Source organism: Protomyctophum parallelum, assembly GCF_964188405.1.
Source record: "Protomyctophum parallelum genome assembly, chromosome: 16".
In the NCBI taxonomy this organism is placed as follows: domain Eukaryota; kingdom Metazoa; phylum Chordata; class Actinopteri; order Myctophiformes; family Myctophidae; genus Protomyctophum; species Protomyctophum parallelum.
This window is the reverse complement of record NC_139711.1, coordinates 7,303,483-7,327,482: the sequence shown is the minus strand read 5'-3', so window position 1 is coordinate 7,327,482 and position 24,000 is coordinate 7,303,483. Positions and strand designations below refer to the sequence as shown.

Sequence of the window (24,000 nt, the reverse complement as noted above, 5' to 3'; positions counted from 1 at the left end):
TGCGACACGTGTGTGGTTCACCCACTACTCAGGTCCCTCATTGCTTGCATCATAGAACAGATCACTACACTGTCACACATCTTGAATGGCTGTTATGCATACAAAGGGATGTACATACAGTAGCACGCCATTATATAGTTGAACTCATAGCAAAGACATAAATAGACAAAATATCTTGCATCCTCAGTGAGCATGTACAAACAATTCCTGTGTCATTCCATCCATGTTTCATCTCTGTGATAACCCAGACATCTTTACATCTTTGACAGCCAATACACCAGATGTTGTGTAGTTGGCCCCCAGGGCCCAGGGATGTGTCTGTATTAGAGATAGCCTGCACCTTTGACCCTAGCCTAGAGGAAGCTTTTATGACCACAGTAATTAATTACTACATACCATCCAAGAGCGAGGCTATAAAGCTGTTGCAGACTATTCGTTTTTATGTTTCATGTTCTCCCCGTGTCCCCTAGGGTAGGTACCCTCACAAAAACATGCAGTAATCCTGGTCTCTAAACTACCTCCCCCTGGCCAGCCGGTGTGCCTGATGGAGGGGAAAGGAACTGGTCGGAATAATGTGTTCCTTCCACACACTACGTCTGGCCGGGGAAACTCTCCTCTGTCAGGTGAAAAGAAGCAGCTTGGACTCCTCATGCATAGAAGGAAGATCAGTCCGCTGCCCCCTCAGTTTGGCAGAGGAAGTGTAGCGACCAGGATTACATTAGATAATTGAAAAAATGGGTTACAAAATCGTGGGATTCTTTTTTTTTGGAAATGTCCACATTTCACCATGCTTAGTTTAAGTAGCATGTGACATGTGAAACTAGGGAGTTTTCATGATTCTGAATCCATTCCAAGCATTCGTTTTGCACGAAAAACACTCCTTGGCCTAAAAACGGCCATAGCCATCACAAATGTGTGGCTATGGCCGAATTTAGGACATGTTTAGGCCATGTTATCTGCTGGTGTTGGTCCACTGACAGTGAAACCTTAACAATGGTTTTAACACAGCCGTCTTTTTACAGTACATTGGAAGAAAATTAACTTTTACCATATTTCCATATTATCCCCAAAATAGAGTAAACATATGTCAGTCTACTCGTCAATAAATAAATAAATCAATCATTAATTCAATCAATTAATCAATCTTTATTCTTTACATTATCTTGCAGGTTCACCTCACCTCCCAGATCCAGGAGAAACTGTGTCCAGACGAACAGGCCCAATCGTGAGCGGCAGGTAATAAATAAAACCACCGTCATTATACTCCATAGTATGACAGTGTTGCTTGCCAAACATAACTGATAACGACATTCATTCAACCAACACATTCTTCACAATTGCCCATCTCTTAATTTATGCCATTCGAAGCTCCCTAGACTGTCAACCTCCCTGAGTCCCTGTTGACATCAGGTTATTTCCCTCCAGTTGTTCACTCAATGTGATGTGCTTTATGGCAGCATTTATTCTATTGTCTTTTTCAGCTTCAATGCTCTATATTTCTTTGGTATTTGAATGTGATCTTTTTTCTCTTGCAAGCACTTCAGAAGCCATTCAGAAGGTTTCTATGATAATTACTTGCATGAAGATCTAATAAACACAGCGTACTGTATTAATAGATATCTAGCCTAACCATGTTATTATATCCTACTGTATGTATGTATTTATAGCCTATATTATTCATAGATTATGAAGGCCCGTATTGCAGTTGATTAATGCTGCCTGCCCACTCTGGATGTTTAATTTGTGTGTGTGTGTGTGTGTGTGTGTGTGTGTGTGTGTGTGTGTGTGTGTGTGTGTGTGTGTGTGTGTGTGTGTGTGTGTGTGTGTGTGTGTGTGTGTGTGTGTGTGTGTGTGTGTGTGTGTGTGTGTGTGTGTGTGTGTGTGCGTGCGTGCGTGCGTGCGTGCGTGTGGGTGCGTATTTTGTGTGTGCGTGCATGTGTGTACACAGATTAAGCTGAATAAATCCCTCCAAATCCCCATGCTCACCCCTCCTCTTTCTCTGTATCTGCATGTGTCCTTCAAAGCCAACAAAAGGGGAAAAACGACTCAGTCAACTGTCTTTTTGTTGGACCTCTCAGTGCACAGTGCACACTATGTAGCCTCACAGCACCCTGTTCTGTTAACACCCTACATTGTTCAGTGCTTTCTGAAACAATAGAGTCGGGACCATGGTCGGGACAGAGGGCGGAAGGATGTAGCTCAATGCCTCGACTTAACACACTGCATGGAAAACACCACAGTCACACTTTCCGTCAGTGAACTTTGAAATAGAATCACTGGCAATGACCACGAGTAATATATATATATATATATATATATGTGACTGCAGAAAAACACGCACGCAAACGTCTGCACACACACACACACACACACACACACACACACACAACACAACATTGTCGTCACATGCCCTGGGAATGTAGGGGTGTGTGTGTGTGTGTGTGTGTATGTGTGTGTGTGTGTGTACATTTTAGTATTTGGCTAACATAAAATGTATATATATTTTTTTAAACGATAATAATATAATAATATTAATTCTTACAAAATATATCAGGCCATGCTTGTTAAATAATAATAATAGCATAAACAGCATATTTAATTCAGTTTAATTAATTAAATGAATTTAATTATTTTATTTTATTATTCCATTAATTTAATTATTCCAAAGCCATAAGTTACTGACACTGTACAACCAAACTGTTGAAGATGCTAACATAATAACTACAAAGACTGTGGTCACATGCCTTGGGTTTTCTGAGGATGTGAAGTCATCCCACTGGATACAGTTTACAGAACACGGCCAGCAGAGGGAACAGGGAAGGAAGTGCCACACCACACATCAGGCATTTTCCCATCCTTTCCATTCGAAGAACACCGTTGCTTGTTTTCTCAGAGATTTCCAAGCGCGTGTTCGATGTAAATTTAGTTTTTGTTTTTTAACTCAAGTTATTATTTTTGCTCTGGAATCCAAGGGTGGCAGTCTACAGACCTACGGTGCATGAACACATCCTATCCTATCGAGCTTTTTATTTTTTTATTTTTTTATGTATCCACCCCCCCTCTTAACACAGGGGGAACTGGTGGTGGTGGTCCAGTCAGCGGTCACAAAAGCCTGGATCGACTCCGTTTTGAACCCGCTGACATTTGTTTTAGAACCAGGTTATCGTCGACCACAGGACCGGAGTCCCGGACTAGCAACCAACCGTCACTGGATGAATTATTGCGAGGACGTGAAAGTGGGAGAGCCGAGGCGGACATTATGGGGATGAACAGAGCACGCACGCTGCACATATTTTGACCAGATAACGGCCGGGCAAGATGGGATATTTCTATTATATTTTTTAAAAGAATGACTCGTTGAAATCAAGCCATTTTGCCGCAAGGACGCATTCTTTGGAAATCAATTGAACCGAAGCGGACCGAGCGAGGCTCCTTTTCTTAGCACGTCCCATTTACGATGAGACGACATGATGCCAGCGACATAATACCATAACATCTGTACACTGTAGTACTGCTAGAGGCCCTATGATACAGGCCTGGTCTGTAGCCTATAAATAACACGCTGTGGACGACTAGCATCCTGATAAGAGACTGACAGAGGGGGGGGGCGGGGGTGGGGGGAATAAGGACATTATTTTTTTTCTGCGTAACGCACAGCCTGCTGTTAAGAGAGGATGCTAGATTGACAAACTGTTTTACTGCGTGTTGTATAGGGGTACCTAAGAATATTCAGAGAGAGAGAAGACACCGTGCGCAATAGCTTAAACTGGGTCTTGTATTTTGCCCAGAAGGGGGAAAATCAATTAAGGGCTTGCTCACATGCTTTGATTTTGCCTCAAGTAGCAGCTACTGTAACCCAAATGATTCCATACAAATCAGTAAACTGGATGAAGATATGGCGCTTTCGTTTTTAGCATCCAGCGTTACGCGTCCAGCCTTCTAAGTTGTTTACAGCTCACAGTGGAGCCGTCTCAGGTTTATCATCACCTGCCTAGTTTTGATAGAAAATGGGGAGCGACAGTGAGATCTTTAACCGAGAACTGTCAAAGATGTCTGACGACGACCTACTGGCTTGCTCCAAGGAGGAGCTGGTGGCTCGACTGCGTAAAGAGGAGTCGGATAAGATCTCGGCACTCATCCAGCGAGGGCGTCTGATAAAAGAGGTAAATAAACAGCTGCAAGGACACCTCCTTGAAATCCGCGAACTGAAGGTCATCAATCAACGTTTGCAAGAAGAGAACACAGAGTTGCGTGACCTGTGCTGTTTTCTAGACGACGACAGGCTCAAAGTGAAGAAGCTCGCCAGGGAATGGCAGTTGTTTGGGCACCACGCAGCCAAAGTGATGCGTGAAGACCTGGGGGGTTATTTGAAGAAACTGGCCGACCTGGAACGAATGCAGGACGGACTGGTGAAGGAGAACTTGGACCTGAAGGAACTGTGCTTGGTCCTTGAGGAGGAGTGTGTCAGTAGAAGCGACTCCAGCCCCGGCGGATCGACTGAGCTCAACATGCCATGTATGGTGGCCCGGGATCTGGGTGATGGAAGCTCCAGCACCGGCAGTGTTGGGAGTCCGGACCAACTCCACCTGGTGTGCTCTCCTGATGACTGATGACACGGCCACGTTTTGGTCCTAAACCAGGGCTACTGTGTAGGCTAGTGATTTGATTAAATTGAAGATAAAGATTTGGGGGAGTGGTGACATGGAGGAATATGTCTTATAGGCTGCAAATATAAATCTGGATAAGCTGGTACAAAAGCATATTGGTCTTTAATGCTGGAAGAATTGTCTGCCACTGTCTGTAAGTCCAAGGAAATGGAATAATCCCTTGACTTCACAAAGATTCTTGACTATTTACTATTGACTTTTATCAGGGACTGTAGGCCACAGAGACATTTAAAAGGCAAATTGCCTGGTGACACTATCTACATTTTGCATTGTTTCTTTATTTTTTTGTTGTTTTTCTAACAAAATCCTGTTTGAGAAAATGATGTGTTATTTTCAGTATACCCTATTGAAAAAAAAAGAATGAAATTGGAGCAAAAAAGTAGGTCGCATATAATTTCATCTCATGCACTGGACTACAGCCTACAGGGAGTAGACGTGTTATATTGCACTGGACAAAGCTAACATGATTCTTTAAAATGTGGATCCTAAGATTCACTTCAATCCAGTTTTGAGCCATATTAGTCTACTGAATTCAAATAGCACTGAAATAGCTGAAAAGAAAAAGAAAAAACACTTTGATATTGCTTTTGTTAGCAACCCGGTAACTATGTATAATAGATTATGCATTCTCTTCCTCAGGTCAGGATTGGAGTGCCAGGCGTGCATGATGATTATCACAGTCTGTGAAGGCATGTTGGCAGATCTCACTCTGAGGCCACTCAGGTTTATGGCAATGGTTGGTGTTTATGACAAAGAGCCATTCTATTTAGTTTAGGTCTTTGATACCGGTGGTCCTCACTCAGAGACGGTCTGCACATGTCTAGTTCTATACCAGACACTTTTGTATCAAACTGGAAACTCTTTGTATCAAACTGGAAGGTCTTTACATTATAATGGTTTATACTGTATGTAGACCTGGAAGGCAAGCGGTTGAAGTCACTTGTTTCCTTTTTTGTCATTACATTGTTGTTGAAGTCACAATTAGCATGTCACAGCTAATACACAATTAGTTTAATTTGGTAATCGTCAGCACTCCGATATAACTCATGCCTTGTGTTAATTCTGTAACATTACAGATATTCTCTTTTACATTTTACCTTGATTTATCAGTATTAGCTTACATTATTATCAAATGTGAATTTCAGTTTGAGTCGTATAGATAATGCACATGGATTGGGTAAGAATTGCTTTGATGTTGGCTGTTTTTGGTGGCTCTGCTGCATTGAAGAGCTTTAAATACAGTGGCTGTGACACTTTTCCTGTCTTCTGACATTTCTTTTTATAGTTTATTAAGCCTCTCAGGTGAAAAATGAAAATCAAGAAAGTCCACCGCATCAAAAGCATAAAATGCGGTAGACGTCACACAAAGGAAGGACCTTGTGTCTGACTTTGTGTATACATTGTTGCATGTACTTGACACCCATTGAAAGACTGATTTCTCTCCTTGTTTACTTCGACCTGTGTGTCCTAACTCCTAACATTGTGCAGTTGATTGATGCTTCTCTTTCTGTCAGACAGGCTGACTTAATGGGTGTTCAGTTTTATTTTTGGATTCCTGTTTGGAAAGCACAGGCATCTGGAGTGGACAGTAATGCTTTTACCCACTTAGTGACACACAGAAGTCCTTTGACTGAAGCAGACATTCTCTCGTCTCACTGCTGAGGAGAGAGAGAGAAGAGAGACATGATGTCTCTCCTCTTCCTCCCTATCTGACCTAAGTTTTATGATGAAGTCCTACGTACTATAAAGTAGAGCTTTCGTATGGAGCGATTAGTTTTGGATAGCTGGAGACAACAGAGAACACTGTTCAGACATGAGGGACCAGAGGGTTGTGACCTAGTTACTAAACCTTCTCCATACATTATTCTGTTCATTGCCCAATACAGTCAATGCTTATTTTCTATTGATGTACATCTTGATTACATCATCAAGATGTGATTCACCATGTTAATGATTTTTGTCAGACCTCCAGTTCTAGGAAACACAGAATGGGGGGGCTTTTTAAATTTTATTTCCACACAACAGCTCTAAGGTATATTAATGACATAGCAAAATGTTGAAAATTAGTGGAATGCCCCTTTAACCTGCCACATTCTAATCACCTAAGAGCTACTTTAGTGGTAGAACCCTGTTAGAATCTTGACTTGTACATACACTTAGTCATACAACCATTTAGCTAATCCAAAATCGGTTCCAGTAATTTAAAGCAGCACTATGTAACCTTTTCAATTAATACAATTAAATGTTGCCAAATAGTGTAATACAATATAACTTATACAATTCGGGTGGTTGTATTCTGTCCCTGTGCTGTTCTATTGAGACATTTCCATCTTGTCAATGGTCATGTTTCACCAGTCCTAGAGACACAGGATCTGACACAGATTTTGACCCTGATGGTCAATTTATCCCATGAGCAACTCAATGATACAAATGTCAGCAATGTCAAAACAGTGCATAACTCATTTAGTTGTCTTTCACCTTAAAAGCTTTAAACATATTATTATATGCAAACATAAAATAATCTTAAGAACAATATTCCAAAAACTCTTTTTATTGGTAAATGCTGGTTGCCTTGCAGAAACTCTAATTGCACACAGCTCTTCATGTTTGCATCTCCTTTATTCACTCGAAAATAGTACAGCTTAGACAAAGGTAAGGTCACAAACCAATTCATTAGACAAAGAAACAATATAAAAAATATATTAAACTCTTAAAATAAATATTCCATTACCGTTATCTATACTACTTTCTATGGTCCAGCCTTAGTAGATTCCTTACATTAGTATATTTAAAAGATTCATACAGTACAAACATGAGAACGTTTTATTTATATGTATTCTATCTTCTATTATAGTTCACATTGTTTGAGCATGTTAATGTGTACCATAATGTAACAAAGTAACAGTTTTCCCCTTTCATTAGTTTGGATTTTCACAATTGAATCCAAAGAGCTTATGTAATGGTCTAGGAAATATTTAACATGCACTGTCATAAAATATACCCATTACAAAATGACAAATATAGACTATGTATATTCTATTTTCATAGAAATTAATGCCATTAATCTCATATATAAATACTTTATCAACATTCTATAAAAGAAACTGAAATGTAGGAAGTGCACTTAGCTAGACGTTTGTCAACCCAATATGGATGTTAACAGTACAATCATCACTTTCATTATGGCGATGTTTGTTAAGACACTAAAGACAGTGTTGAATGTTAACATAACGGCGGGGCTCCACCGTGTGCGACGCGGGTCAAAAAACGAAGCGGGGCAATTTTAAAGCAGTCACCGAACGCAGCGCAACGCATCGTAGGCAGTGGAGCCACCCTTCATTGATTAAAAAGGGAACATCCCCTGACGGTGACGCAACGCTGACGCATCCAGCGGAGCCCCGGCGTAAGCTGTCACTCACAGTGTGAGGATAGTAGGGGAATGTAAAGAGTGATCCGATTGGTCCCCGCTGCTGCTGCTACGCCGATGAGCGATACCACAGGGCTGGGGGTTCCGAGGCTGCAAGCTGGTGGAGGACGCTGGGGCAGCCATGGGCAGGAGAGAAGCAGTGGTGTCCAGAGAGCCAGATGGGTAAGTGAAGATCATGCTGGCTGTGAATGGAGTGAGAGATGGAGTAGACATGAGGACCGGCGTGTGGAGGGCTTCGGATTCAGCTCCGACAGCAGCAGAGGCACTTGAGGTCACGGGTCTGACAGGGAGAGTGATTTTCGGTTTGGGCTTCCCTGGCTTTGTTTGAGATCTTTTCGAGGGCCCGGGTAGCTCGGCATCCTTTGGCTCCATCTTGACACCTCGCAGAGAGGGGAGCGCAGAGCTATAGTCGGAGTCTGAATCGGATTCCTCAATCTTGCAGATGGGCCGGTGAGCTTCCAGGATCAGCTGCAACTTGTCCTTCTGCTTCTCCAGTTCAGCAATTTCCTTCTGCAGAAGAGACTTCTCACCTTCCAAATCGTCAGTTTCCTGGGCGAGGAAAAATGTGAACAATACAATGATCATTGTGAATTATTTCACAACTAAATCTTAATATCACGCAACCGTCAAGGTTAACATTACAACATCTGTGACATTAACTCACAGCTTGCAGTGTATCCGTTAGCTCACGACGACGATTGCGGCATTTCGCTGCTGCCAACTTATTCCGTTCTCTCCTCACTTGGCGTCTCTCTAACTCTTCTGAGTTCAACTGGTGGAATGGAGAAATGGGAGTTTAGATGAAGAAAAATACTGTATGTGCACAGTGAAATAACAGGGTTACATGAAAATTGCCATATTATGTGACGACAAGACACCGTCTTTGCTTCAGGCCATCCTATACATTTCAAAGCCACTGCTGTGCAGAGAGAGAGAGACATGAAGTGACTAAACATGTCACGAGTGAAACACTACCCCCATGTGACTGCACTTAGTCATCACAGTTCAACAGCAATGGCGGCTCAGTGATCTAGAAATGTATGAGCCTTTGTACTGTTGTAACCCCTTGACTCTCATTACGTTCAACAAAAGTGTCCGGAACGCTTGATTCGGCCCATAGTTTCCCGCCCTTCTAGGATGATGAGTCACTCTCGGATCCAAGCTGTGACTCAGGTGTGAGTCATAGAAAGTGACTTGCCCTTATGAGTCACATGACACATTTCCTGTACCATGAAATTACAACTCCGAGAGAGAGAGAGAGAGAGAGAGAGAGAGAGTGAGAAATTCCATAGTTTCAGTGAAAGCAAGTGACATTTGTAAAAGCCTATGAAAGGTGTCTAAAACCTTAAGGTACGTAGAAAATCGAGACAAGCTGAAATTTAGAAGGCATCAGTATTGGTCATTTATACCAGGTTCAAGTTGAACAGTTTTGTGAGCTCTGTTATCTATATGTTTTGTTATACTTTCTGATACAAAATGTTTCTGTACTCGCAAAGGGGAAGTCCAAGCACATATGTCCACAAGTTCACTGTGTTCTCATGCTCCCAAAGTTAGTAAGGTCACATTTTGTCAATACTGTAAGACTGCCACTTTAAGTTTTGAGTGGTCATTTGAATGGCCATGCACATTCAGAGGAAATTGCGCAGCCATGTTAGACCATTACAGGATATTACACAGTATGACACATAGATGATCGTACGTGCCTCCACAGTGCGACCGGCTCACACCCAACCCGGTTCAATCCAATGATTAACTCTTTTCATATTTTGTGTTGTATGTAAAGTTCCCATGCCACCTCATGGCTGTTCAAAAGGTCATCTCACAGAGTGCACAAATGGACCCTAAACCATTTGTAACTTAGAGAGAGTGTGCAAATGGAAGCAATGGAAGCCTTACTTACAGTCCAAATGCTTCCATTTGTACACTGTCAGAGTTAAAGGTATATTCAGTGATTTCACTCAAAAAACCTTAGGTTTCGTTTTTGCCTTGGGACCCAAACTTTCGTCCAATCAGGAGTCAAAAACGAAACCTAAGGTTTTTTGACCCCCAGGGGTTAACTGGGGACAGGGAGGAACTCCTTATATGGTCAGCACACTCTATAGTAGAGAGGATTATCACAACAAAACAAAAAAATAAGTGATATTTGAATTAAGTGAAATCACTGAATATACCTTTAAATTAACACTCAAGATGTTACTATGTGTCATGTTATCACAATTCCCTTACATGCTCATCGTTCCTGCGTCTGGTTGACCCCATTGAATGTGAAGCCGCTCTTATGACGCCTGGCCGGAAGAGGTGTGCCTGCGAGGGGCCATGTATCAGAGGACGGGCCCCTGGAAGAGTTGGGTAATGCGGCCGAGGAGACTGCGAAGGGCCTGGAGGAGGAACCAATGGTTGCACCAACCACTGGAGGTCCTGGTTGGTTGTAATGGCGTTGAGACTTGGTACAAACTGACTGCTGCCTGCCATGGTAAATTTCTGTAAAACAGTTAAAAAGTTGGTGTTGATTGTGGATAAATGAAGAGGGTAAAAAAGCAATAGATCTAAAATGTACAGAAATGGGGATGCATAGAAGCATAGTGATATATCACCTTTACACAACTAGATATTAAAAGGCGTTTAAGGCAATAATAATATCACCTTTATAAAGGTAATATTATATCACCTTTTTGAAGGTGATATTATATCACCATCACCTTTACACAACTAGATATTAAAAGGCGATAATAATATCACCTTTATAAAGGTAATATTGTATCACCATCACATTTACACAACTAGATATTGAAAGGTGACATTATATCACCTTTATACAACTAGATATTGGTTGGGTCAAACTTAATTTTCTTGAAGCAATTTTACAGTTTTTCAAGTTTTCTCAATAAGCTACATTGTATTTACATACAGCTATACTGATGTAACTATACATCGGTGTTGACCTACCTGTTCCTGTTGTGTGGTTTGGGTGCTGATGGTAGACAGTAAGGATGCAGGATTAGATGATCCGGTGTGCGGTGACCCTGTCTCTCTGTTGGGGTACGGTGGGTTGCCTCTCCCTTGGTTTCCAAAGTTCCGATACATCTTTATGGTTCAAGTAATGTTCCGGTGTAAGAAAATGTATCCAATGAATGTGTCCGGTAGCTACAATATTCAGGATAGCGTCTAAACCGCTTTCGATTCTCGTTAATAATTTCAAACGTGGGACAAACCCACCTTGCTGTTGTAATGTGGCAGAGTCCAAAGCCGTGCCTCTTCAAGGGGAATAAGGAAGAAGAAATGTCCAAACGTCTTCTAAAATAATTCCAAATCCTTCGCAAGTGACATTCAATTCACCTTACGGTGTTTGGTTATGTGTGTTGGAGTGGGCAGCTGGGAGTGATTTTAAGTTTATAAACTATTGGAATATAACTAGCGCTTGCCACGCCCCCCTGCAGTTACGGGAAATAGTGTTGTCTTTTATTTCGCACGAAACTTACCACGTGCGATGACGTATATGACCATATATGGTGAGAGTTTCCTCCAGAGAGTATCCCGGGATTCCTTTGACACAATTGACAGTAGGACGGCGGGGCAGAGGCAGTCTGCTTGTATGATGTTATCCTGTTGGTCTACTAAACTAGACTGTTGCTCTCAAAATAATATCATGACATTTTAAGACAATAATATAAGAGAAAATAGAAAGTCATTATAACAATCATAACACGAATGTTAGTGACTGAAAGTTGCAAAAAGTAGGCTATACTGAAGTGTAAGTCAACGTTTTGTGGCTGTGTCTAATTGTGTTGAGGTTTGGCAGGCACTTTTACTACAAACAAACCACATCAATTGGTGCAAGCCTGTGGAGATGAGTCAGCCTATAGACAAATAATACCATTGAATAATTTCACCATCCTTTTCAACTATTCCTTTGTGCACCAGATCAATATAGAAATAAATGAGGGAACTTATGGCAGATATAGTGAGTTGGATCTGTCACAACAGCTGCTGATCTTGCACTCCCAAAGGACACAGTTCCCGGCACAAAATGATTCGTCCTTGCTGCTGACTGGTGCACCTCTGTGTCACACTACTCCTGATTCCTCCCTTGAGGATCAGAGACATATGGGTGTCAAATTGATTTCCAAGTAATACAAACAGTATATAGAATTACAGGAATCGTACGTAGTACAGTGTATGTTTATATAGCCTATTTATATTTATTTACTTACTTGTGTATTTCTTTATTTTTGAGGGGCGCTAGCCCCTCCTATATACAGGTTTAATGTTTGTGTTTAGGTCAATGTTTGACTGTTTTAAAAACGCCATTGACAATGAAGAGAAATTCAGTTTGTTTTGACACCGTTTGTTTGTTTTACATTACATCACCTAATCATATACCAAACCAAACTCCCTCCTCGATGATGTAAGATGACAAGAGTGCCCCTCACTTCACACAGGTGTGATGTTTTATATATAAACATTCTTTTTCTTTGTAAAAAATAAGCCATAGGCCTATATATGGACAGAGGAGATTGAATTTCACTGCCATTGTTTAAACCACTTTGCTCTTATCAGCAATACCAGAAACATGAAATATTTTAGGAATGCAGCCCTCACAATGTCCCTGTTTCCATCCGAGTTATAGTTGTTATTTCAAAAGTCATATGACATGAATGAAATGTGAGACTGAGCGGAGACCAGGCATTACTGTGTAACCTATTACATTTCCAGCTACATTGTGTCAGATGTAAACCCTATCCTCCTAACCCTCAGCCATAATAAGTAAGGAAACACATCATGTAGGTTCTCCTATACCTCAGGCATGATTATTTCTTATCTGTGAATGTGGGGTAAAGGTGAATAGTCTACAGCTGTGAATAAGGACTGTGGAATGTAAAGATGACACACCCACTGTTGCTCTGATGGCATGTCACGGCATGTTGTCTGTCTTTGTCATTGCAGGCATCAGCTGGTTCTAAAGTGACAATTTAAGACCTTTTTAATACCTCTAAAATGAGTCTAATCTACAAACTATGCATAAAATATGGCCAAACTTTTTTTTATTTTTATATTACCTATAAGAAAGCAACATTTGTTTTGGTGGGTCACAGCATGAAATGTGAGAACGGCTGTTTTAATAGATGCATTACATTTCTTGAAATGAAATAAGGGAAGATGGATAATTTGTTTTTCTCTATATTTCCCCTAAAAGTTCCAATTATCCTGAGGAGGCCTTTTATAGGCTAATCTGTGGATTCACTGGGATGCCTTTACACGGTACTCACCCAAATGTCACCACATGCAAGCCACCCACACATCTCACCCACACACATCATACCCACACACAAGCGCACAGCCACACACACACACACAGACACTGTGACGCGCGCACAAACACACACACACACACACGCGTACGCACACACTCACACGCACACACACACACCCACACACTGACACACACACACGCACACACACACACACACACACACACACACACACACACACACACACACACACACACGTACGTACACGCACACTAGTCAGCCACACTACTACTGGAATTATAGTGGCCGGAATCCTGCTACCACTTTCACAATGATTTCTTTTGCCATAGCTGGGTAGCTTGACAAAAATAATCACTACATTGTACACTCAATGACAGGGTTCCTACGCAAGTATGGAAATTATGGAAAAGTATGGAAAAATATTTATGCTTCCAGACTATTACTGACAGCTGTTTTGTTTTCCCGGGCAGGCGACTTGGGGTTAGGCCCCTGGTCCGTCCCTGCCTGGTCTGTGATTCCAGCTTGTGCTGTCACTTTAGGTGCCTGGGGGTGCCATGTTTTGAAAAGCGCTATACAAATAAAGTTCATATCATAATCATATCATATCCTCCATATATATTTTATACCTTTTGATAGGACAGTAGACTGAGAACCAATAGGATCCACCGCCATGATCCCAGTGGATTTATTTGTAATTGTTATAATATAGATAACAAGTATTATATTCTGTTATTGTTCCATTCCCTGTGTGTGTTGTGTTTGTGGAGGGTAGAGAGCGCATAAGATCCGGGGTCGGTTTGATGTTTCCCATCCTGTGTTTGTGAATAGGGCAGTGTGCTGTGTAAAGCTGACCCTGCGTCAGCCACAAGGGCAGCATCCCCCAGTGGATGTTGCGTCGTTTTCTGCCACGCAGGCACAGCCTAGACATCCAACCAGTGTGGATCTCGGGCAACCAATCAGAATTGAACGGGCCCCGAACAACTAATCAGATCGAAGGGGCGGGGCCCACCACCAGCGCAGTCGGATATCCACGTAGGAAGCTACTACTAGCAACGTTAGCTCATAGGTAGGTGAGTTTCAATGTTTATATCTGTGTAACACATTGTATTCTATCGATATGTTTATTCACGTTGCTCCAGTCATTTCCGTTCTGTCCGTGTTCTGTTAATTCCATTATATTATTTGTAGTTTATGTTAGGGTTAATAGCAGAAGGTGTGCACATTACTGCTAACCCACTGGGCTGTTACACTTGTGGTTGGCTTGCTAGCTGAAGTTGAACAATAGCATAACGATAACTTATTATCAAGTGATCAAACGTGTGATCGATAGAACTTACATAACGATCCATTGATTGAAGTATTTATTAACAGTTTGGAGAATTACAGTACATTTCTGAAGCACAACTCAATACAACAACTTAACTGTGGACGACATCATAAAGCATAAAGCATTACACTTAGCGTTAGGTAGGACATTATGTGCATGTGCAATGCATTGACTGTTTCTCTATTGTTTTGTTAAAGCTGACGTTAACAGCAGTGCACGTACAATGGACCTGCCACATCATGGATATCGGGCAAGTAAGTACACAGAATAGTTTTGACAAAGTAGCTCCTGCATGCATGATTTGCCACCACCACCACTAGGAAAGTTTAGTCACAGTTCATATTCACTATTTTGTTTTGGAATTGTTCAATGCAAATTTGTGCAATGTATTTAAGTCTGCAGATCTGCATTTGGGAATGAATTTTGCATGCATGTTCCCTGCCAAATCTATTGGATTAACTAATGCATCGAATACGATTGGTTGTCACTTAAACCAAATACCATCAGTTGTCTTGCACCCTGTTCCATAAATCACAGAAATACAGAACAGTCATGTTGCCTAAACACAACATTCACTGCACCTCATTTAGTCTTTAATGTTGACTCCCTTCCTAGCAAAGCCAAGAGCTCGTGCGGCCCCACCAACAGCAGACCCCCTTCTGTTTGAAGACACCAGCTCCACAGCACCACCAATGAACAGCCAGGGCTTCTACACGCCTGCATACAATATGGCTGGGCCTGCCGGTGCTCCCCAGGGAGATGCAGGGATGAACAACCTGTTTGCTGACCCTATGGCCAGTGCTGCAGTGATGTATGGCTCCTCTCTGGCCAACCAGGGAAAGGACATGGTAAACAAAGAGGTGAGTCCTGCAAAAAAGTACACACTATATTTTGCCATGTGACAAATAGCGATCTGATCTGCTATTTGTTAAAATCGCTCATCAATCCATATGATATCTCACATGAATGCAAAAACGTAAACAGCTATGCATTGATTTGCTAGCCCAGCTATGGGCACCGGCACACTGTCGCTTCAGAAAACACCTTGAGCAGGCGTCTTTTGCAGGGTTTTAAACTTGCAGTGTCGGCATAAAAACTGAAAAGCTTGCTGACGCTACAAGCGTAAGCCGCGCACTATCGTCATTTCCATCCACCAGCTGTCTAAAAACCAGGAAGAGACGCCTGCTCTAGGCGTTTTCTTGCCACCTCTTCACGACAGTGTGCCTTCGACCTAACACCTCTAGGTCATATTTCTTATTTGTTCATGATGATGTAGTCCTACAATTAGAAATTCCCATATAGTTTGTGAATGACTGTAGGGGGGATTGCACATGATTATTAGTACTACACTACATCATCACACCATGTCGTCCATGTATCACAGGTGGGTTTAGAGAGCAGTCCCCCTAATACTGTAATTCAGTGTGTAATGTGAAAGTAAATGTAAGTTCAGCCCTGCTAGTAGCTACACAGTTAATCACTATACCACTTAAAGCTACAATCTAGGGTTTTCTTTAACAAATAAAACATTAATACAATATATACAGCACATCTGCAGATGTTGTAGGTGTCTCTATATTTTTCCATTGAGAAATGGAGGATAGGATAGGATGCCGACTGGTTGACGATGTCAAGTTTGTTTGTTGTTGAGCTAATGGCAGGTATTATGGTCTACTATTTCAAATCACAACTAGATATCAGTCAAAAACACCATCAAATAAAAAGCAAGTTACACTTTCTATCGTTTCAGGAAATATACTCATACATAATACTTTTGCATTCAGCTCAAATTAATTCTCACTAGCAGTCTCTGACTCATCCAGGGCCTCTCGTCATTGTATATTCCTTGAGCTGTATTGTAATATGACTCCTGCGTGTATTGCTGCACAGTCTGGAGATTTTCAGGGGAACTACTTGCCATCAGAATTACGTCAGCGCCGCGGTACCTGGAACTAAGTAGGTCAAGTCCCTGCAGCAATTCTGTGTTGTTTGCTCTTCCTACAGTAAATAAATGGGATATGGTCCTTCACATTAGTTGTTCCTCTTCCACAGCCCCGCATGCAGTTGACAACTGCCGTCTTCTAGTGTTATCATAATTAGTCATTTAGCTTATCCAACATTACATTACATAAAATTTAATTATTCCAATTTACAACATTATAGTGATATATGTTTAAAACTTTAAATTCCGTATGCCAACAACAAACCGATCTACAAGCTAACAACGCGTAGTAACGAATTGATTTTTGGAGTGAAGTAAGAGCCCCCTAATTCTGACCTTCTTAAATATTACCCCTGACAAAATCCAAACTGAATTAAAAAATAATATATATATACAATAAAAAACTAAAGTGAAACTTGCAAACCAATGGAAATACAAAACTATAATAAAGTGTTACAATTACAAGAGTCTACAGAATACACTAATAACATTGGCATGGACCACATGCTCCTTGTTAATGCAAGGACTCCTGTAATGTCTTGCAACTCTCCCAGTCCCTTCTCTCTGACCTCAGCTTCTTGTCTGTACAGTGTACATGTACATGCTAATTCTTGCTTTGATTCTTTCAGATCAGCAGATTTATGTCTATAAACAAGCTGAAGCATTTCTTTGCTGTTGACACCAAATACGTCGTGAAGAAACTCATGCTGCTTATGTTCCCGTACACTCATCAGGTAAACAAGTGATTTGTTTTTTTAAATATGATGTGTCAAATCACTGTACTAGTGCATGCAGGACCACTAGCCACTCAAAGAATATAATCATCCCTTTAATCACATCTTCAGTATGAGTACGAGTTTTATTTATAAACATGCTGGCGAGGGCTGACACTGGACATAAGCACTTTGTACTCGACTAAGTCTCACTCTATACTTTGAGATGATAAGATATGCCAACACTGTATGACTGTAACATTTTGTGCCTTCATTCTGTTTGCCCTGCAGTACCTACACTATGTTAGAACTATATATCTATCTGACACCCCAGTATCATTTAGAACTGATTTATATCTGTCTTATTATGCCGGGAGGTGCAGGATAGTGTGATAGACTAGTACAACCAGCCTTGTGGTTAGAGTGTCTGCCCTGAAACTGGGAGGTTGGGGGTTCGATCCCTGGCCGGGTCATACCAAAGACTGTAAAAATGGGACCCAATGCCTCCCTGCTTGGCACTCAGCACCAATGGGTTGGATTGGGGGTCAAATCAACTAATGATTCCCGAGCGAGGCGTATGCTGCGGCTCACAGAGATGGGTCAAATGCGGAGAACAAATTTGACTTTTGACTAGACTCAAAAATAATGATTCCCGTAGAAAAAGAACAGACCGAGAAGTACATTTTTTATTTCACCATTTATTTAAGGACAGAATGCTGGAAACGCTTCAGCAAACTTTGTTGAAATCTTTTTCTTTTTTAAGTATCATTGATTCAAGTCAGGTTGAAACCTTGTTTTATTACATTTCCTGCAACAATGTGTGGCAGGGCATTGTAAAACAATGGGTGCACAAACAAAATTACTTGAGAATAGATGGGAAGATTTTGATGAAATCTTCGGTTTCATTAAAATCACAGACAGTCATGCTCAAAATCAAGAACTGATGGGTGGATTTTTATGAAACTTGGAGGGATTATCTGTAGGTTGCCTCAAAGAGATGGTTAAAGTTTGCATAAAAAATGCAGACAAATTTTATTAAACTAGGTGTCAGTAGCTGCACCTGAAGAGATAATGAAAGGGTCAAAGTGGCCAGTAAGATTTCTGGGAGAACCCAAGCCCAACTCGAAGACCTGTACAAGAGGCAGATGTTTAAGAGAGCCTCCTCCCTCCTGGAGATCTCGGATCACTATACTGTTGCCCTCAGGTCGTCGACTGAGGGTGCCCACTACAAAGGAATACGAGACTGCTCGCCCCTTTACCAACTCGCCCCGGGCGTACTGCCGGCGGAACAGCGCGGCCTGGTATTCCTAAAGTAATCTAAGTACTGAGAACATTAGCTGTTTCAACATGGCCAGGGATTTATTCACATGCTGTCACACGCATGTGGAAATTAATTGGTATTAATACTTACATTTTGAGCTTATAGTGTCCTCAAGTGGTGGAAAGATATACGGTCTATTATGAAATGATACTAAGAGCATCACCTGCACCAACACATCATCACATTGGTCCTAAAGTAATCTAAGCAAATTATGCTTAAACGGTTAGGTAAACCTAACCTTATTCCTAACCTCAACCTCAGTAAAACAATGCCTAAACCTAACCCTATTCCTAAACTTAACCCCAGTAAAACTATGCCTAACCCTAAACTTATTTCTAACCTTATTCTCAGTAAAAACAAAATAAAGAATACAAGAACCGCCGCACCGAGCTGTCGGCGTGAGGTCGGCGGAAAAAAGCTGGGGCGAGTTGGCAAAGGGGCGAGATGACCTGTTGCCTACAAAGACTATCAAACTATCCTTTGTCCCGGCTGTTATTCAGCTGCTGAACAGCACTTTATTCTTGCCTCTTTGCACATATTGCACACTAATGCACTTTTGGTGACTCTGCTACTTTTGAATGTCATGAATTCTCTGTCTCTAGTGCCCTGTTCTTAGATTTAGTCTTCTACAATTAGTGTTTTGAATGTTGTTTGTTATGTGTATTTTTGGGGTGCATACTTAGTTTAGACTAGTCATTGGTTAGACATGGGTTAAGGTTAGGTTTAGGTGTGCTGCCCCGTGGGAGGTTAGGTTTAGGGTGAGGGTTTGACTTTGAGATAGGTTGTAGTTGTAGGACTAATGACTGTTGTTGGTGTGGGCAGGTGTTTGGACCACCAGGTGCATTTGTTTAATTTTATTAATGTGATTATTTCTATGCTCATTTTTCCAGGATTGGGAAGTTCGTTACCACAGAGACACTCCACTAACACCAAGACACGATGTGAATGCCCCTGATCTTTACATACCCAGTAAGTTAATCTGTGGCGTGCAGACTTTTAAAAAATCTATTAACACAGTTAACTATAAGTTTAACTCAGCAGCACTTTTATTATCTTTCAGCAATGGCTTTCATCACCTACATTCTGCTGGCGGGGATGGCTCTTGGCATTCAGAAAAGGTGAAAATGTTTTCCTGTTAAAACAAAATAATAATAATGCTAAAGTAGAATCCATAGCAAACTAATACACTGGAGCACAGAACTGACTGACACAGTGAATAGCAGGCAGGCTGACAGTGAAGTAGTATAACGGCAAAAAGCCAAAGAGGCAATGCAATTCAGTGTGTCTGGATTTATTTGAGACAATGTCGCACAGTTGATGGTCAGTGTCCGTGCGCGCCAGCCATCAAGCACACCGTCATCAGGAGGATTAAAGTGTGTTATGCAAGTGTACCCGGGTGCGTTGTTGAATCTCGGGCAATGTGAATCATGGCCATCGGGGACCAGGCAACCGTATTCGGAAACGGTTCCAATGAAACGGATTCAGTCCGTCTCAGTGTGAATCCCCTATAAGAGTCTCTGAATGTGTTCTTAACAAACCATAGTCCACTCAGTGTATTCACTTTTAAGTGTAAATACGGTTCTTCTTTACTAAGTGACCGGTATTATTTAGTGATATGATGATGTATTTATGTATGTATTGTAATATATTGTAATTGTAATGTATGTACATACATTATGTACCGTATGTATTCTATGATGTAGACTGAAAGAAAAATACATTAGGCTAATTTTAGTGTCAACACCTCACAAAATTATGTCAAAACAGCAACAACTTTTTGTGGAGGACCTTTTCCGACAGTCGACAGTACCTCAGGAAAAATGAAAGGTTGCAGACACTTAATAAAATTAGCAAACTCTGATTGGTTGGTGCTGTCAACAAGTCAGACGGTATGAATGTTTAAAACTCAGAACGGTGTGAATCACGTAGTGTGAATCAATATAAAACACAGGCAAAAGTGGCCATGAATGAACATTCATACTGTCTACGGTTTAGTTCTCTGTTCAGTTTTTATATTGATATTTATTTAACCATGGTAATTCCACAGTGAATGAAGAATATATTCTTTTTTTGTTGGTTTCAGTTTGAGTTGATGCTGAGCCATTCAGGTTGAATGCCAAACAGCTGCAATGATGACGTTTGCTCAGTGGATAGCATCATTGTACTCAATGAATGTTCGAGAGTACGGTGTGCAATGTTTGATTGCATATAAAATGTGTACAAATTCATAACGCCTCCAGTAAATGGTTTGAATGAGGCCGTTCTGTGTTCCCTCCCAGGTTCAGTCCTGAGGTTCTTGGACTGTGCGCCAGCACTGCTCTGGTGTGGCTCATCATTGAGGTGTTGGCCATGTTGCTGAGTCTGTACCTGCTCACCGTGCACACAGACCTGTCCACCTTCGACCTCATCGCATACAGTGGATACAAATATGTTGGGTAAGAGCTGCATCATACAGTATGCCATACAGTATGCCTAGGCTGTCATTCTGGTCATGTCAGCATCTTTGTCTTCAAAGCAGATACTTTGAACATGCTTTGTCCCGGTCAGAGACGAAATGTTTTTTATAATCGTCATGGGCCCCCCCCCCCCCCTACCCCACGCCACAGCGCGGGGAAAAAGTTGTTGTTTTTCGTTTCACACTAAACCCAAGTGTTTAGGTTCTAAACACTTCTTTGTAACACTTTTTAAACGTGTCACACTACAGAAACAGGAGATAGGCTCCTGCCCTATGGGCCTCATAGCTCGGCAAGGCTACTTGGTGTTTAGATTATAAACCAAAGAGCTGGAGCATGTTTAAATGCCATGATTGCACTGAGTCATCTTCCTTCTGAGTCATCTTCCTTCCTTGTCCACAATGACAAGGAATACCTTGTCATTGTGGACAAGGAAGTAGCCTAAGCACAGTAGTATGAATACCCTACCTGGCAGGTGAAAACAAGATTAGCATTTGAATGCCTGATCTGCATGTGTACAAGCGGACAGGCAACTTGTTTGCTCCAGCTAACAATTGTTTCCGGATCTTGTCACATTGGTATAGTTTACTTAAGATCGCAAGTGCAGAGCCTTCCCAGCCAGTTTTGAGGTGCTGTTTTGGACCACGGTCAATCCACATTGCACTTCATCTTTCCTCTTCCTCTCCCTTGTTACTTGACTTCTGTCACAAAAAGAGAAAAACAGTGCAATATCAACTGAGTATGTAGTGTAGTATAAATTAGGCATTGCAAGGGAGAGTCCTCCCTAATTCCCAAAATATCAGGTCCATCTTTATGCTTCTTCTTTCATAGTGCTGTGTGGTTTACTTTACTGTGTTCTTGTGTGGTAGGATGATCTTCACGGTGCTGTGTGGCTTACTGTTTGGTAGTGATGGTTACTACGTGGCCCTTGCCTGGTCCTCCTGTGCTCTAATGTTCTTTATTGTAAGTATTTGAGAAAGAAAATCATCGTCTACTGCATTTTCTGTCTGGTGTGATATGATTCGTTATCAATTGTTTCTAAATCATTCTGGCATATTGTTAAACTGTACTAAAGAAACCGGCTTTAAATGTTTTATGTATACGTTGACTGCCACTCCCGACTCAAGTTTCCAATTTGTAGGTTTAAAAAGTGTGGTTAATCTTTTGTATTTGAAACTATTGTACAACTAGTTATTTATTTTATTATAACCTGCTAGTAAGTAGTAAACAATATTACATTGATTGTCTCTGTAGGTTCGTTCTTTGAAGATGAAGATTCTCTCCTCTCTCTCCTCTGACTCCATGGGGGCCGGGGCAAGTGCCAAACCTCGGTTGCGCCTTTATATCACCGTGGCCACCGCTGTCTTTCAGCCAATCATAATCTACTGGCTCACCTCTCACCTGGTCAGGTGACCGGGAAGTGTGTATTTTACCGGCAGTCCATTTGAAATGGACCCACCTCCACCAAAACAAAATCTCTGTTGATGATGCTCACCTACACATGTGGTCGTTGAGTGCAACTGTTTCTATACCTGCCTTTCTGTTCCGGAGTCAGTCAGCTCAGTGCATACACAGTGAAGGATGAGCTGTCATTATTTGTGTTGAACTCATGTTGTGGAAGTGTTGAAAATGTTCACACCAGCACAGTGAATGAGATTTTGTTCAAGAATAGATGTCTCACGGCATGGCTCATGTGTGTAATTCAGATAATGCTTTTTTCTTTTGGCCACTTAACTTTAAGGACAAGGGCTTTCATTGTAAAAAGCATAGACTTGTTTGATTACAATTGTACTGGGTACTTGTTACAAAATGGATCTCTTTTTATAATACCTTAACTTTAAATTAATGTTCATTAATCATCAACACACACACAAATCCAGAGTAGACCTATACAGATTCTGTCTTTGATGTTGGTACATTATTGCCTAATTTATACTTGATTGTACGACAGTGTCCTACTCCAAACATAGCAGATTTAACAAGCATACAGCACGTCGCATTGTGGTTGCGATGCATTGTAAGCTTGTAGATGTAGATTGGCTATTTTGCCGGCCCCATTAAACAACTATACCGTATGTATAAATCAGCCTTACCAGTTTCATCTCTATTTATCTTCAGTTGACAGCATGACAGTTTTTTTCTCTCTTTTGTAGAAAAAATAAATATATTTAGCTTTGTGTATTTAAACCATGCCTTTTGCTTTTGTTGTGAAAACTGATTTCATTGGAATGTATTCATGTTTTGCTTAACAAGAGCTCTCGCGTGCCGGCCCAGGGGTGGTCGAATCATGTCTTTATTTGGTCGTACTCGGGACAGTGCACATGAACACAATGAACACAGTGTAGCCTGTCCTAAATATGCTGGATTTTGCTAAACCTAGGCTACAAAACAATCTAGAAATAAAGACATTACAGTACAACACAACATAAGTTAACAAAACACTTATGGGATCGGTAGGCTATATCAACAAAGATGATAGGCTTTATCTAATTGTCTCCACCAGGCCGAAGGCATGGGGAGAAAGTATATTTTTGTCCGTGTGTGCGTGCGTGTGTCCGTCCGTCCGTCCTTCCGTCCGTCCGTTACCAGCTAATCTCCGGCACCGTTGGCCCGATCCATGCCAAACTTTGCACACACACTCCCTGGATGCCAACGACGAACCTCTGCCCCAAATATTCCTCAACGACCTGTTATAGTGCCACCATGAGGCCGATTTAGGCAAAACACATTTCTGTTTATTACTGTACACATTTTATCCATACATCACACAATTCGGTATACACTATCTCCATAGTCATGTGATCAACACGGATCTGCACCATTTCCCATCTTCCATCCCGATTGGCTAAGATTGGCTTCCAAAGCTCACATGATTGGTCC

The 24,000-nt window shown here is 41.3% G+C and overlaps 3 protein-coding genes across 4 annotated transcripts; 2 read left to right on the top strand and 1 right to left on the bottom strand.

The window, feature by feature from the left end:
• Positions 1-2,871: 2,871 nt before the first annotated feature.
• On the top strand, positions 2,872-5,917 carry ccdc85b (coiled-coil domain containing 85B). Its single transcript, XM_083785981.1, has one exon. The coding sequence runs from the start codon at positions 4,008-4,010 to the stop codon at positions 4,608-4,610; it is 603 nt and encodes a 200-aa protein (XP_083642107.1). The 5' UTR covers positions 2,872-4,007; the 3' UTR covers positions 4,611-5,917.
• Positions 5,918-7,725: 1,808 nt separating this feature from the next.
• fosl1a (FOS like 1, AP-1 transcription factor subunit a) lies at positions 7,726-11,453 on the bottom strand. Its single transcript, XM_083785181.1, has 4 exons — positions 11,041-11,453; positions 10,321-10,575; positions 8,759-8,866; positions 7,726-8,643 (listed from the first exon to the last, which is right to left on the bottom strand). The coding sequence occupies exons 1-4, from the start codon at positions 11,176-11,178 to the stop codon at positions 8,083-8,085; spliced, it is 1,062 nt and encodes a 353-aa protein (XP_083641307.1). The 5' UTR covers positions 11,179-11,453; the 3' UTR covers positions 7,726-8,082.
• Positions 11,454-14,378: 2,925 nt separating this feature from the next.
• Positions 14,379-23,417, top strand: yif1a (Yip1 interacting factor homolog A). 2 transcript variants are annotated; one of them, XM_083786188.1, is made up of 9 exons: positions 14,379-14,434; positions 14,889-14,945; positions 15,307-15,551; positions 17,263-17,367; positions 19,558-19,636; positions 19,728-19,785; positions 20,947-21,102; positions 21,990-22,083; positions 22,375-23,417. In XM_083786188.1, exons 2-9 carry the CDS (start codon positions 14,915-14,917, stop codon positions 22,531-22,533), a joined length of 927 nt encoding a protein of 308 aa, XP_083642314.1. In that variant the 5' UTR covers positions 14,379-14,434; positions 14,889-14,914; the 3' UTR covers positions 22,534-23,417. The 2 variants fall into 2 exon arrangements, with proteins under 2 accessions (XP_083642314.1, XP_083642315.1); XM_083786189.1 differs by having other exon boundaries at positions 14,387-14,429.
• Positions 23,418-24,000: the final 583 nt, after the last annotated feature.